Below are 15,798 nucleotides of genomic sequence, written 5' to 3'. Positions count from 1 at the left end.
AGGTTAACACAGAGTTCAAGTGTTGGCGCAACAGGATGGAGAGAGGGTCAGTGCATTAGTCCTCTAGAATGGAGAGAGGAGAATGGACTCCCTCTCCGTTGTCCCCCGATAGGGAGGGTGGGGGAGATGAATGGAGCGTTAGTTGTCTCATGGCTGAAATGGAAGGTTAGCGTCACAAAATGGATGGACTGATTATCACTGGCTCTCTGTGGGTTTGGAGAGAAGCCCTCAGGCAGAACAATGAACCTACACTGCAGGGATGTGAGTGAGAGAGAGAGAGAGACAGACTATTCCCTCGAATATAAGCATTTATCAAACATCCAGAGTGTGTGGTGTCCAGGGGGTTGAGAATATAAATACAGCAAACAGGTACATTTCTGTTTGTACAAAAGGACTATTATATTCTCTCCCTGGGGTGACGAAACATACCGTCTCCTCCCCTCATTCACTCTCTCCTTTCATCTCACCGTTCTCTAGGTGGGTAAGATACGTAGGACAGCGGCGCGGCGGAGAGAGTACCACATCCTGTTCATGGTGCTGACTACGGTGGTGTGCTATATATTGTGCTGGATGCCCTACGGCGTGGTGGCCATGATGGCGACGTTTGGCCGGCCCGGCATCATCACCCCCGTGGCCGCCGTGGTTCCCTCGCTCCTGGCCAAGAGCAGCACCGTCATCAACCCTCTCATCTACATCCTCATGAACAAACAGGTTAGTCGGGCGGGGGGTAGTATTTTTTTGTTCGGGGTGGCTAGTGTGTGTTTCTTGTCAGTAATCTGAGGTTGGGATGTCAACAATATGGCTTTGAAAGGCAATGTTTCCAATTGCATTCACGGTTATCGCTGCACATGTCGGTTCAATCGGAAATTACCTATAAATGGCGTATTGCCGACAGCACTCCACAGATTGAATCCCAACCTAAGTATTGATTACTCTGGAGAGATCTTTTGTACACGTACAATGCTTTTATTTACATGGTAAAAATAGAACAATAAATTAACAACAATTTAATTGTATACAAACAGTCAACTTAAATACCTATTCAAATTTAATAAAGAAACCGGCAATGACAAATCAAAAGGAAAAACGTAGTTCTAAAAAAAATTGTGACAGAAGAAGAGAGTACAGAGCGACTGTGGAGAGATCAAGTTAAGCAATGATCTCCAAAACTAACTATTTTCTCTGTGTTATTTCTGTGCTGAACACAATGCACCTGGCGTGTCCATCCTTACCACAGAGAATGATAAGAGGACTCTAGTTCCCAAAAGCCTATTTTAGCATGGGCAGCACCATTGAAAAATGCCCTCATTTTGAAGTAGTCAACTGGGTGGTACTTCCTATGGGTTAAGGAAGATCACATAATTCCATCCAGGTCATCAGGAGGCAATCAGCCAATTAACTATCTTGTGAGCAAACATTCCATAACTGCAGGTGGATGTAAAATCGCCAACCTTGGCTTTATATCTGTTCAAACAACACACTCTAGGTGGCAGTTTGCACCCTTACAGTTTGTATACAAACTCAAATTGATATGGCCTCAATGACGTGTGATCACGTGTGATCAGACACCATAATGGGATAGATACAAAGAAGCATCCTCTATCATTCTCTATGGTCCATACAGATACGTTGGTCATCTTTATCCTATAACACCCCCCTGAAGGGAACATATAGCACCTTAAAAATACCTGCTATAAGAAACATATCCACCCACTAACCGACACACACCAGCACAAATTACATTTGGCACAGTATCAACATTTCAATGCTGTTGCCAAAGGCATTGCATTTGATCAAGAAGTGCTTCTACGGAACTAATAATTGCTGCTCTCGTTTCCAGCTGGATAAAATTTCCCTACGCACACAATATACACTTGCACAACGCAGGTAGAAAAATCGTATATTTTTCCAGCATGGTCTTTTTTACGTGTCTTGGAGCTCTAATGCTTTTTTTTGTACAGGAAAGTACAGAGTAAAGCACAGTACAGCCAACTTTTTAGTTGTATTGTTTGTATTCTTTTTGTTGTACTGTTTGTGTATCATCGTTGTAATTAAAATGTGTGACTGTCCTTGTCTATCAGTGTTTTGTTACTTGTCATGTTTTGTGGACCCCAGGAAGAGTAGCTGCTGCTTCTGCAAACGCTAATTGGGATCCAGACAAGTACACATACATGGACAGTTTAAGACTCTTATCCTTGTTCCGGATAGATTTGCATGCTCTGTGCATTGGAATATAAACAAAGTTATTATATATATTTTTTTTTTTACACTGTCAATGTGTTAATCACAAACGTAACAATTACATTGAATGATTTGAACACTTCAATAATGATGCATGGACATGAATCAGAGACGATACTTATGATAGTCGTGGGTGTCGAGATCATTCCAGACAGTTTCATCAAAGCCCCCCTCTGTTTCCCTTTGTTAGATCTCTCAGTGAGAGGTGGGCCTTGGGAAATCATTTGACGCAGCGATGTGTCTGGCTCCTTCAAGCCATGTGTTAATGAGATAGCAGATGTGGCTCAAAATATTTTGCTTGCCTGGCGTGCCGGTGTAACAGTTATTCCGAACCATGCTTGTGTGCTGAGTAAACTTGCCTAAAACCTACAAGAATTGTGTTGGCTCCCCAGGCTAATGGTCTGTCACACCAGTTGGGAAGCGTTTGCACTGTTATTAACACTATGTCATTGATCCTAGGTAGCTCAATCCTATTTAAAAGGGTTCCAACTCTAAATGGTATTCCTGTTCAGTCTCTCTTCACTCATCACTTGATTACAACAACAATCTCTTCAGCAGATGCCTCTTTATTCCAAGCAGCGTTTGACTGCCATGTTTACGACCGGATCAATTTGTTTCCTCAACCCTGGTTAAGCACTGTTCCTGTAACAAGGGCACAGCAACACTTTCCTGAATATCACAACGCAAAACAAACAAACAAAACACGCACACACAAATCTCTTCTTTGAATTATGTCACTATGGCTGCCAATGTCAACCCCTTCCAGTTGTCCCTACCCAGGGAATGGTCACCATCTGGCCATTACAGAAAGGACTACAGTAGCCATAATGGCAGATCTGATTGACAACAAGTGCATGATCTGGTTGGTCTCATAGGAGGCTCAGCTTGGGATAAAGGTGAAGCTTAGTAGTTGTAAGCGGATTTGTGTTTGGAAAGAACATGCTCCGCTGTCCGTTCTAGCATGGCCAGATAGTGATCCCATAGAATATAGAGCAATATATGATGATCTATTATATTACTGGCACGCCAGGCAAGCTAAATATTTTGAGCCACATCTGCTATCTCATTAACACATGGCTTGAAGGAGCCAGACACATCGCTGCGTCAAATGATTTCCCAAGGCCCACCTCTCACTGAGAGATCTAAACTCTGTCTCTGGAACTCTGGAAGTCTCTGGAACTCTCTGCTCTCATCCTTCTAGACCTATCGGCTGCCTTTGATACTGTGAACCATCAGATCCTCCTCTCCACCCTCTCCGAGCTGGGCATCTCCGGCGCGGCCCACGCTTGGATTGCGTCCTACCTGACAGGTCGCTCCTACCAGGTGGCGTGGCGAGAATCTGTCTCCGCACCACGTGCTCTCACCACTGGTGTCCCCCAGGGCTCTGTTCTAGGCCCTCTCCTATTCTCGCTATACACCAAGTCACTTGGCTCTGTCATATCCTCACATGGTCTCTCCTATCATTGCTATGCAGACGACACACAATTAATCTTCTCCTTTCCCCCCTCTGATAACCAGGTGGTGAATCGCATCTCTGCATGTCTGGCAGACATATCAGTGTGGATGACGGATCACCACCTCAAGCTGAACCTCGGCAAGACGGAGCTGCTCTTCCTCCCGGGGAAGGACTGCCCGTTCCATGATCTCGCCATCACGGTTGACAACTCCATTGTGTCCTCCTCCCAGAGTGCTAAGAACCTTGGCGTGATCCTGGACAACACCCTGTCGTTCTCAACTAACATCAAGGCGGTGACCCGTTCCTGTAGGTTCATGCTCTACAACATTCGCAGAGTACGACCCTGCCTCACGCAGGAAGCGGCGCAGGTCCTAATCCAGGCACTTGTCATCTCCCGTCTGGATTACTGCAACTCGCTGTTGGCTGGGCTCCCTGCCTGTGCCATTAAACCCCTACAATTCATCCAGAACGCCGCAGCCCGTCTGGTGTTCAACTTTCCCAAGTTCTCTCACGTCACCCCGCTCCTCCGCTCTCTCCACTGGCTTCCAGTTGAAGCTCGCATCCGCTACAAGACCATGGTGCTTGCCTACGGAGCTGTGAGGGGAACGGCACCCCCGTACCTTCAGGCTCTGATCAGGCCCTACACCCAAACAAGGGCACTGCGTTCATCCACCTCTGGCCTGCTCGCCTCCCTACCTCTGAGGAAGTACAGTTCCCGCTCAGCCCAGTCAAAACTGTTCGCTGCTCTGGCACCCCAATGGTGGAACAAACTCCCTCACGACGCCAGGTCAGCGGAGTCAATCACCACCTTCCGGAGACACCTGAAACCCCACCTCTTTAAGGAATACCTAGGATAGGATAAAGTAATCCTTCTAACCCCCCCCCCCCTTAAAAGAGTTAGATGCACTATTGTAAAGTGGTTGTTCCACTGGATATCATAAGGTGAATGCACCAATTTGTAAGTCGCTCTGGATAAGAGCGTCTGCTAAATGACTTAAATGTAAATGTAAATCTATAGGATCTCTATGAGTGATCCTCCTCTCCCACACACACACGATAGCTAGCTGAAACGCACTGCAGGCAGGTCTGGCACAGAGTCAGTGTAAACAAGGAAGACATTAAAGCCGGACAAAGAATGAGTCTGGAGATATTACTGCTTCAAATCCCTGCCATAATAAGAAAAGGTCTCCGGCAGAGCACCGTGGCAGCCTGCTGCAAGCCCAGGTAAAAGAGTACTTTCAGAACAATATTGGAGGATTCAGTCAAAATGAGAACGGTAAAGACATAGGGAATGGTAGGCTTAAGTTACTAGACCATGCTCTGCTGAATGCCACTAACCATATCAGCATGACGTGCCTGGGAGGCAGTCCAGCTACTGAACCCTGCGGACTGAATCCCTTGACTATCTATGGCACATATTATGTGTACAGATGTAGGATCTTAATTTGATCACCCTGTTGAAGGAGAACTGTCCTGAAATGCAGGACATTTAAAACTTGTAGTGTATTTGAGGTTTAAAAAAAAGCTTCTGAAGTTTGTAGTTTTCACTTTGAAATTTCAACCCCTACAAAAAAAGTATATTTATTATAATCCACATAATAAATTCACATTTCCCGTTGCGCAGGATTATTTTCCTGCTGTAGCAACTGGCTCAAATTCATTAAGGTCCTACATCTGTAGTGTGCTCGTAGATATAACTGTCCTAGGAAGAGGTGGTAGGTGTGGTGTGATTACATTCATTTAAAGAGGCAGGTCAATCATCGTAGTAATTACAGCTGCTTTTAAAGAGACGTCAGAGAGAGGGTGTTGGTTCAATTCCCTTTTGGCATGGGGTGGACACTGGAAAGTAAGGGAGTTTGACTAGTGACCTACCCCAGCCCGCCACTAACAGAACACTGGACGGTTTGAGCAACACTATGAGGTGACTAACAGCTTTCTTTAAATCATAACTGTTAAACAATTAAATCAGCAATAAAAACCACAACAATGACACTGCAGTTACATGGATAGCATACAGTATGTGTAAGATCAGTCTTTGGGTGTTTTGAAAGGCAACCCAGTGTTCGGTTGGCTACTAGGCACAGGGTTACAGCTGTTGTAAGAATGCTTTGCGAGTCCTCTCTTACCCCCTAAATCCTATCCGCTAGCCTAGCCCTGCATCCTTTGTTGTTCACAAATCTTAAAAAGGACATCATTGTATTAGATTAGGCCAAAGAACGGGCAACCAAAGGGTTTTCCAGGGTTTGGTACCTAACTATCCGCCAGATACAGAACTGTGCATGCCCTTGAAGTGGCAACCAGTCAGACAGTCTTAAAGAGCTAAGTGGGTGTATGACAATCTCTTTACGAGTTGGCAAGTGGTCCGGTACAGCTTGGGAGATGAGAAAAGAAGAGCAAAGAGTGATTGGGCATAAAGCGCAGCAGTAGCATCAACAGCAATCAAAACCCTGATGACAACAACACCATCAAATAAGACTAGAGGACATTTAAGGAATGTTGAACACAGAAAACTGTGTGACTGTTGTAGATTAAACACAATGTACCATCTTGATTAGGTAATACTGAGGTGATGAGTGTTTGGTGTAGTTCCAGCATGTCTGTATTGAGATATATGTACCTATATGTATGAGCATGTGTCCTGTATTGTCATTGAAGTGGTACTGAGGTACATTTTGAATTAAAGTTCAAGTTTTTGTTACGGGTTGTCAGGAGTGTGTGGCTGGTGTATGCCGAGTTTGTACATGTTCAGAAGTGTGTGTTTGGTATGGACGTGTTTCAGACATTTAGTGCAGACTACTGCTCATTTTCTCAAAGATTAATTTACCACCCCATGAGAGCCATTTAAAAAAAACGCCCACCATTAAAAAACTGTGGACTGTCCTTTAAGTCATTTTAAGGAAGAAGAGCAACCAGAGCTCTAGAAAAACAACACTTCACAACAGCAAAACACATTAAGTTATACAGTACCAGTCAAAAGTTTAGACACATACTCATTCAAGGGTTTTTCTTTATAATAACCATTTTCTACATTGTAGAATAATAGTGAAAACATCAAAACTACAAAATAACACATGGAATCATGTAGTAACCAAAACAAGTGTTAAACAAATCTAAATATATATTTGGGAGTCATCAAAGTAGCCACCCTTTGCCTTAATGACAGCTTTGCACACTGTCAGTATTCTCTCAACCAGCATCATGGGGTAGTCATCTGGAATGCTTTTTCAACAGTCTTGAAGGAATTCCCACATATGCTGAGCTCTTGTTGGCTGCTTTTTCTTCACTCTGTGGTCCAACTCATCCCAATTGGGTTGAGGTCAGGTGATTGTGGAGGACAGGTCATCTGATGCAGCACTCCATCACTCTCCTTCTTGGTAAAATAGCCCTTACACAGCCTGGAGGTGAGTTGGGTCATTGTCCTGTTGAAAAACAAATTATTAGTCCCACTAAGCGCAAGTCAGATGGGATGGTGTATTGCTGCAGAATGCTGTGGTAGCCATGCTGGTTAAGTGTGCCTTGAATTCTAAATAAATCACAGTGTCACCAGCAAAGCACCCCCACACCATCACACCTCCTCCTCCATGCTTCACGGTGGGAACCACACCTGCGGAGATCATCAGTTCACCTACTCTGCGTCTCACAAAGACAGTGGTTGGAACCAAAAATCTCAAATTTGGACTCCTCAGACCAAAGGACAGATTTCCAGCAGTCTAATGTCTATTGCTTGTGTTTCTTGGCAAAAGCAAGTCTCTTCTTATTATTGGTGTCGTTTAGTAGTGGTTTCTTCGTCCATGAAGGCCTGATTCACGCAGTCTCCTCTGAACATTTGATGTGGAGATGTGTCTGTTACTTGAACTCTGAAGCATTTATTTGGGCTCCAATTTCTGAGGCTGGTAACTCTAATGAACTTATCCTCTGCAGCAGAGGTAACTCTGTGTCTTCCTTTCCTGTGGCGGTCCTCATGAGAGCCAGTTTCATCATAGGGCTTGATGGGTTTTGCGACTGCACTTGAAGAAACTTTCAAAGTTCTTGAAATTTTACGGATTGACTGACCTTCATGTCTTAAAGTAATGATGGACTGTCGTTTCTCTTTGCTTATTTGAGCTGTTCTTGCCATAATATGGACTTGGTCTTTTACCAAATAGGGCTATCTTCTGTATACCACCCCTACCGTGTCACAACACATTGAGGAAAGAAATTCTAATAATGAACTTTTAACAAGGCACACCTATTAATTGAAATGCATTCCAGGTGACTACCTCATGAAGCTGGTTGAGAGAATGCCAAGAGTCTGCAAAGCTGTTATCAAGGCAAAGGGTGGCTACTTTGAAGAAACTCAAATATAAAATATACACTTTTTTGGTTACTACATGATTCCATGTGTTATTTCATAGTTTTGATGTCTTCACTATTATTTTACAATGTAGAAAATAGTACAAATAAAGAAAAACCCTGTAATGAGTAGTTGAGTCCAACTTTTGACTGGTACTGTATATAAACAAAAAACGAATCTAATAACACTAATCTATTGCTACACTATACAGCTCTCTTCTCTTCCGGCTCAGCAATGGCAGAGATCGGGAGATAGTCACTTTAGGCCGTCTTGGGTCCATTATCCTCTAAGGAAGGCTGGGTTTCACCCCATCTGGGTTCTGTTCAAAGGTCCTGACATAAATGTAGTTATACTAGACCTTCACCCTCCGGTTTGATCCCATCCCACACAGAGGGGCTATGGCTTGGGTTCTCGACTGTTCTACGTGGTTCCCTCCGGGTTCCCCCAGAGGTCAGAGGGTTATTATTGCACTGTTTTCCCTTTGTCCTGTGGGGTTGTGGTGGTTCCACATGTGGCTTCTTTTAAGGGTCAGATTTCATAAGTTGATAGTTCAGAGGTCACAGTTGACGGTGCTGAAGCCAGGGAGGGTGACGCGGCCCTTCCTCTTCAGGTCTCGCTCGGGGCCTGTGTTGATGCGCTGCACCAGGCTCTTCTCGTAAAGCAGTGGGTGGTACGCCCCCAGGGTGCAGGCTGCATCGTAGTAGCGCTCGTGGTAGTGGCACAGGTCTGTCTGTCGCAGCGAGGGGATGTACTCGTACACGTGGACCTCTTCACACAGCGCCATCATCAGAAGGATGCCTGTCATTACAACGACAAAGAAGAGAAAAAGGGGTTAGATAGTCTAGCGTAGTGGTTCTCAACTAGTTTTTCCTCTGGACCCAAATTGAAGCAGGTTGTCTCAGTTGTGACCCAATATTCGCATCGCAATTTTTGGGGTCTGAAATGCTGAAAACTATTTTGAATGCTCTATTGACAGTAAATGTAGCAATTATATTAAATAAGGGAACAACATTCCCACCTTTTCCCATTTTCAATCATTCCATATTGCTCATATTCTTGAAGAATGTTGGCAAGCTCGCTTGTTTGAGACCACAAAATCTACTAAATAGCGCTGCTAATAGCTCTATATTGAAAATACTGTGATTAAAGGACAATTCCAAAACAATCAAAAAAACATCTTTAGGTATTTGTTTCATTTATCCATTGTTGATAGTCCCAAAATGTTTTGAATGTCAGTAATCAAGTTAAACAGAACTACACGTGATGCAAAATACTGAGTGTACAAAACATTATGAACACCTGCTAATTCCATGACAGACTGACCAGGTGAAAGCTATGATTCCTTATTGATGTCACTTGTTAAATCCACTTCAATCAGTGTAGATGAGGGGGAGGAGACAGGTTAAAAATATTTTTTTAACCTTGAGACAATTGAGACATGGATTGTGTATGTGTGGCATTCAGAGGGTGTTTGGGAAAGACAAAATATTTAAGTGCCTTTGAACGGGGTATGGTAGTAGGTGCCAGTCGCACCGGTTTGAGTGTGTCAAGAACGGCAACGCTGCTGGGTTTTCACACAACAGTTTCTCATGTGTATCAAGAATGGTCCACCACCCAAAGGACACCCAGCCAACTTGACACAATGGTGGGAAGCATTGGAGTCAGCATGGGCCAGCATCGCTTTCAACACCTTGTAAAGTCCATGCCTGACGATTTGAGGCTGTTCTGAGAGAAAAAGGGGTGCAACTAAATATTAGGAAGGTGTTCTTAATGTTTTGTACACTCCGTGTAATGTATGTATGTATATGTGTATATATATATATATATATATATATAGTGCTCAAAAAAATAAAGGGAACACTTAAACAACACAAGTCAATCACACTTCTGTGAAATCAAACTGTCCACTTAGGAAGCAACACTGATTGACAATAAATTTCACATGCTGTTGTGCAAATGGAATAGACAAAAGGTGGAAATTATAGGCAATTAGCAAGACACCCCCAATAAAGGAGTGGTTCTGCAGGTGGTGACCACAGACCACTTCTCAGTTCCTATGCTTCCTGGCTGATGTTTTGGTCACTTTTGAATGCTGGCGGTGCTTTCACTCTAGTGGTAGCATGAGACGGAGTCTACAACCCACACAAGTGGCTCAGGTAGTGCAGCTCATCCAGGATGGCACATCAATGCGAGCTGTGGCAAGAAGGTTTGCTGTGTCTGTCAGCGTAGTGTCCAGAGCATGGAGGCGCTACCAGGAGACAGGCCAGTACATCAGGAGACGTGGAGGAGGCCGTAGGAGGGCAACAACCCAGCAGCAGGACCGCTACCTCCGCCTTTGTGCAAGGAGGAGCAATGCCAGAGCCCTGCAAAATGACCTCCAGCAGGCCACAAATGTGCATGTGTCTGCTCAAACGGTCAGAAACAGACTCCATGAGGGTGGTATGAGGGCCCGACGTCCACAGGTGGGGGTTGTGCTTACAGCCCAACACCGTGCAGGACGTTTGGCATTTGCCAGAGAACACCAAGATTGGCAAATTCGCCACTGGCGCCCTGTGCTCTTCACAGATGAAAGCAGGTTCACACTGAGCACATGAGTCTGGAGACGCCGTGGAGTACGTTCTGCTGCCTGCAACATCCTCCAGCATGACCGGTTTGGCGGTGGGTCAGTCATGGTGTGGGGTGGCATTTCTTTGGGGGGCCGCACAGCCCTCCATGTGCTCGCCAGAGGTAGCCTGACTGCCATTAGGTACCGAGATGCGATCCTCAGACCCCTTGTGAGACCATATGCTAGTGCGGTTGGCCCTGGGTTCCTCCTAATGCAAGACAATGCTAGACCTCATGTGGCTGGAGTGTGTCAGCAGTTCCTGCAAGAGGAAGGCATTGATGCTATGGACTGGCCCGCCCGTTCCCCAGACCTGAATCCAATTGAGCACATCTGGGACATCATGTCTCGCTCCATCCACCAACGCCACGTTGCACCACAGACTGTCCAGGAGTTGGCGGATGCTTTAGTCCAGGTCTGGGAGGAGATCCCTCAGGAGACCATCCGCCACCTCATCAGGAGCATGCCCAGGCGTTGTAGGGAGGTCATACAGGCACGTGGAGGCCACACACTACTGAGCCTCATTTTGACTTGTTCTAAGGACATTACATCAAAGTTGGATCAGCCTGTAGTGTGGTTTTCCACTTTAATTTTGAGTGTGACTCCAAATCCAGACCTCCATGGGTTGATAAATTTGATTTCCATTGATCATTTTTGTGTGATTTTGTTGTCAGCACATTCAACTATGTAAAGAAAAAAGTATTTAATAAGAATATTTCATTCATTCAGATCTAGGATGTGTTATTTTAGTGTTCCCTTTATTTTTTTGAGCAGTGTATATACACACACACACACACATTCAAAACCTCCCGTGACCAAAATTGAGAACCACTGGTCTAGTATAGACAGTTGAGAACCCGTTGAGAACCACTGGTCTAGTATAGACAGTTGAGAACCCATTGAGAACCACTGGTCTAGTATAGACAGTTGAGAACCACTGGTCTAGTATAGACAGTTGAGAACCACTGGTCTAGTATAGACAGTTGAGAACCCGTTGAGAACCACTGGTCTTGTATAGACAGTTGAGAACCAGTTGAGAACCACTGGTCTAGTATAGACAGTTGAGAACCCATTGAGAACCACTGGTCTAGTATAGACAGTTGAGAACCACTGGTTAGTATAGACAGTTGAGAACCACTGGTCTAGTATAGACAGTTGAGAACCACTGGTCTAGTATAGACAGTTGAGAACCCGTTGAGAACCACTGGTCTAGTATAGACAGTTGAGAACCACTGGTCTAGTATAGACAGTTGAGAACCACTGGTCTAGTATAGACAGTTGAGAACCACTGGTCTAGTATAGACAGTTGAGAACCACTGGTCTAGTATAGACAGTTGAGAACCACTGGTCTAGTATAGACAGTTGAGAACCACTGGTCTAGTATAGACAGTTGAGAACCACTGGTCTAGTATAGACAGTTGAGAACCACTGGTCTAGTATAGACAGTTGAGAACCCGTTGAGAACCACTGGTCTAGTATAGACAGTTGAGAACCACTGGTCTAGTATAGACAGTTGAGAACCCGTTGAGAACCACTGGTCTAGTATAGACAGTTGAGAACCACTGGTCTAGTATAGACAGTTGAGAACCACTGGTCTAGTACGAGTTATACATTCCATAAAACACACACACAATCCTTACATTGAATTATGTGATTATGAAGTTGCCTCGTATCCAAGCTCTGTTGCACTATTGTTTCTCTTAACTACAGTTAAACAGAACATACATTCAGTTAGGATACCAACCAATTATGAATCACCCAGTACACAATGTTTACATAAATACACATCCAAACACACCTACAACATACAGAGACTAACCATGTGTCTCTTACACATAAACACCCTAAATTCACCCCCAAATCCATTGTTATTCATAAACACACACACACACACCCTGCAAAAACATCTGTTTATACCCTCTCTGTGCTGTGCCAGCCAGGACTAAACAGGCAGAGTAAGTAGCAGCTTCTTTACCCATTCTACCGCCACTCCAAAATAATGTACACAGTTATTTGGAAATGTTTCAACCACAAAAGGGTCTTCATCAAAGTTTAGAGTAAACATTGCTAAAGGAACTACAGGATCATCTAAACAGTGTACGGGTACTCTGCCTGCCTGATGTACACTATGTTATCTCTCAGTGGGTCAGTCAACCATGAGAAATAGGAATACAGGAAGAGAGCCGAGGTGACATAATGTGCATGGCTCTGGGGGCAGCTGTGTTAGTGTGATGTACTACTGTATGTAGCATGCTTAATGGCCTGTGAGGTCACACTAAACATGGCAAGAACATGCTACTCTGCTGATGAACTGAAGTCCTTAAAGGGCCATTCCCTCTCTTCCACCTCACTTCCTGTTGACCTTTGTGACAGAGAGAAATGTGACAGGTCAAACTCAGGAAACGGATACATTTGTCCAACCTCTCAAAGGAGACTGAACACGAGTGTGCAAGTGTGTGTGTGTTGTGGTTATAGACAATCAAGCGAGGCGGCCACCAAATAATAAGTGCAGTTGAAGTGTTAAAACATTATTGACCAAGAATGGAATTGACGTCATATTAGCACTCCTGAATGACCCTGTTCATACAACCCAGAGATAGCAGGCTAGAGCCTATAGAATCGTCAGCTACCATGGAACAATACCGGCAGATAAATAAATGTATGAATGCTAGTTTGCGCATGCGACCTATTAGCAAAAAGAGAACATGAATAATGATGTTTTCGCTTGTCTTTGCTGTAGCAACACCTTCCACATGCAGGTTTTATGCTACCACCAAGCAGTAAATACAAACAGCCTTTTCCTCCACCTCTTCCTTTTGTATTCCTCACCCCATTCTTCAATTTCTGCCCTGCCATGTTTCTCCCCTATAACTTCTCCCTCCCCTATAACTTCTCCCTCCCCTCAGTTCTACAGGTGTTTCCTGATCCTGATCCGGTGTGAACGGCCCTCCGCAGAGAAGGGCCAATCCTCCATGCCCTCCAAGACCACCGCCATCCAGCTTAGCCGTCGCGTCTACAGCAACACGGTGGCGTGCACCGTCCGGATCTCCCCGGGTATCCAGAACCATGGCTGCAGCACCCCGGTCACCGAGCATACCAACCCGCCCGAGGTCACTCTCTCATGAGCAGGCACGCCGGGAAGGCCTGGTGGATGTTGATGGATGGCTCAGCTAGCTAGCTACTGTACTGTGCCGAACAATAGGCTCCAAGGCCCATGCGCTCGTCTGTTCCAGCCCAACCCCTTCCATTTGTTTACTGAATGCTGTGTTTATATGTAGGAGTGAAATTGTGTATGCTGTGTATGTATACATGAGGGGGGGGGGGGGGGCTGTAGAGTGAGCATGTGTGCTGCATTCAAAGGGGAGAGAGGGTGTGTGTGGTTATGAACTATGTGTACCATTTGATCTCACTCGGCCTGTTCTCTCTGGCTCAGTCTGCTTGTCTCTGTGTAGGTGTAAAAACCATTGCTCGATACACTTGCTTCTCTAAACACACCGACTACCCAAGTGAAAAGGAGTATCTCTGTCACATTTCACCCCCTCCCCCCAACACACACACACCTACCCCACCTCTCTAACACACACACACACCCAGCCAGTGGTTACGCTACTCCCAGCCTCTGTGTTGTCCTGACTGTGAAGACAGATTAGAAGGTATGTGTCTGCATCTCAAATCGCACCCTATTCCCCAACGTAGTGCACTACATAGGGCACGGGAAAGAAGTAAGGGTAATAGGGCGCGATTTGAGATGCATCCAATGACTGGTGCAATAAGCTATGGGATGTCCAGTAAAGAGCTGATAAAGACTATAAAAGTTCATCGAGAACAAATACTGAGCAGTACAGCTCTGAAGGATACTGGTACACTGGTGACTGTGGGTGATCTCGGACTGAAGCTCTGATCTTGGACTTTTCTATTGTGGAACTACATGGATCTCACAGATTGAGAATGTGACTTTTGCCAGACCTGCCAGCATTTTGTTTGGGGAGAAGTGGCTTTGAACTCATGTGTGATGTTTGGGGTACCTACCACCCCCCTCCCAAACTTCTTCCCCCCTGACCTCTCCCCCTTCATCAGAACCTGTACAAAGAAAGTCTAACATGTCTCTGTGTGTTTGTGTGATTTTTAATTTCACTGGTCTACAGAGCAATTGAAATGTACTTTCTTATAATATTATAATTACGCAAACAATTTGTAATATCACACTGCAATACACCACCACACTTTATTATTAGGGACAAAGATAGTCCTTCAATAAAATATCTGTGAGACATCGTTCTCCCCAAATTGGACATATGGGGGTCTGACTCAACGACTACCGTATACCTAAACACCCCAAATCCTACTGCAACACAGCCTTGTACTACTTGATGCATGTCCCAGGAAGAGGTCTAGAGAAGGGGAGGATGCCAACGGCAACTGGAACCCGGCGTTGAAGTCAAGGTGACCTGAAGAAGAGGTGGGTTATAGGCTAGGTTTTAATAGCCCAGTGAGTGTTGCTATAGGTCCTGTAGTGCTGTTATATTATAATAATAATACAATAACATGACGCCGAGCCCAAGCACTGCATTACACAACATGGAGGGGTCGACTGGCTGCATATCAGACTCTCTGATGTTAACATTACAACCACAGAGCCTGCTTTATAGAACACTTGAGTAAGTGCGTGCGTGCGTGTGTGTTTGCTTGTACGTGTGTATACACATGTATGCATATGTGGGTACACACAGTCTCACCTATGAACCCTGAGGAGGGTGGGTTGGGCTGGATGGTCTCCTGGGTGTTGCCCTGGATGACATCCCAGAGCTGCCACACATATTTGGGGTGGAGGACGTAGAAGGGCTGGGTGGGGTGGAACCGCCGGTGCTCCACATATGGACTGAACAGGTTATAGTCTGGACTGGCATACCACTGTCAGAGAGAGAGAGAGTAGGGGGCGAGCGAGAGAAAGGGGGTTTAAGAGAGAGAGGGGGACAAATAAAGAGGGAAAGTGATTGAGAGAGGGGGAGGGGTAATAGTTATAGTCTACTCTAGACTGGCATACCACAGAGAAACAGACATAGACAAAGAGTTAAACAAAGAGACAGATTGAAGGAAGTTGATTCCTGTAGTTATTCCTAGAATATGTTAAGACATTTTGCAACCTATTCCTGGACCAACTACATA

General features: G+C 45.0%; 2 protein-coding genes across 8 annotated transcripts in view; one reads left to right on the top strand and one right to left on the bottom strand.

Moving 5' to 3' along the window:
• LOC139538628 (parapinopsin-like) overlaps positions 1-14,737 on the top strand; it is a 52,779-nt gene extending 38,042 nt beyond the window's left edge. The window contains exons 3-4 of the mRNA XM_071340894.1: positions 478-711; positions 13,539-14,737. Of these exons, the coding sequence (XP_071196995.1) occupies positions 478-711; positions 13,539-13,757 (453 nt within the window). The 3' untranslated portion in view covers positions 13,758-14,737. The remainder of the gene's footprint in view (positions 1-477; positions 712-13,538) is intronic.
• LOC139538627 (beta-galactoside alpha-2,6-sialyltransferase 2-like) overlaps positions 6,687-15,798 on the bottom strand; it is a 73,424-nt gene continuing 64,312 nt past the window's right edge. For 3 of the 7 annotated variants that reach the window (XM_071340887.1, XM_071340888.1, XM_071340890.1), the window contains 2 exons: positions 15,369-15,543; positions 6,687-8,828 (listed from right to left, as the gene is read on the bottom strand). In XM_071340887.1, coding sequence (XP_071196988.1) covers positions 8,581-8,828; positions 15,369-15,543 — 423 coding nt within the window. In that variant the 3' untranslated portion in view covers positions 6,687-8,580. Of the gene's footprint in view, positions 8,829-14,735; positions 15,081-15,368; positions 15,544-15,798 lie in introns of those variants that run through there. The other 4 variants (XM_071340891.1, XM_071340893.1, XM_071340892.1 and 1 more) reach the window with 2 other exon arrangements.

The sequence above is a fragment of the Salvelinus alpinus genome, chromosome 14 (assembly GCF_045679555.1).
Source record: "Salvelinus alpinus chromosome 14, SLU_Salpinus.1, whole genome shotgun sequence".
In the NCBI taxonomy this organism is placed as follows: domain Eukaryota; kingdom Metazoa; phylum Chordata; class Actinopteri; order Salmoniformes; family Salmonidae; genus Salvelinus; species Salvelinus alpinus.
The sequence above is the reverse complement of the archived record's forward strand: the minus strand, read 5'-3'. Positions and strand labels throughout refer to the sequence as shown.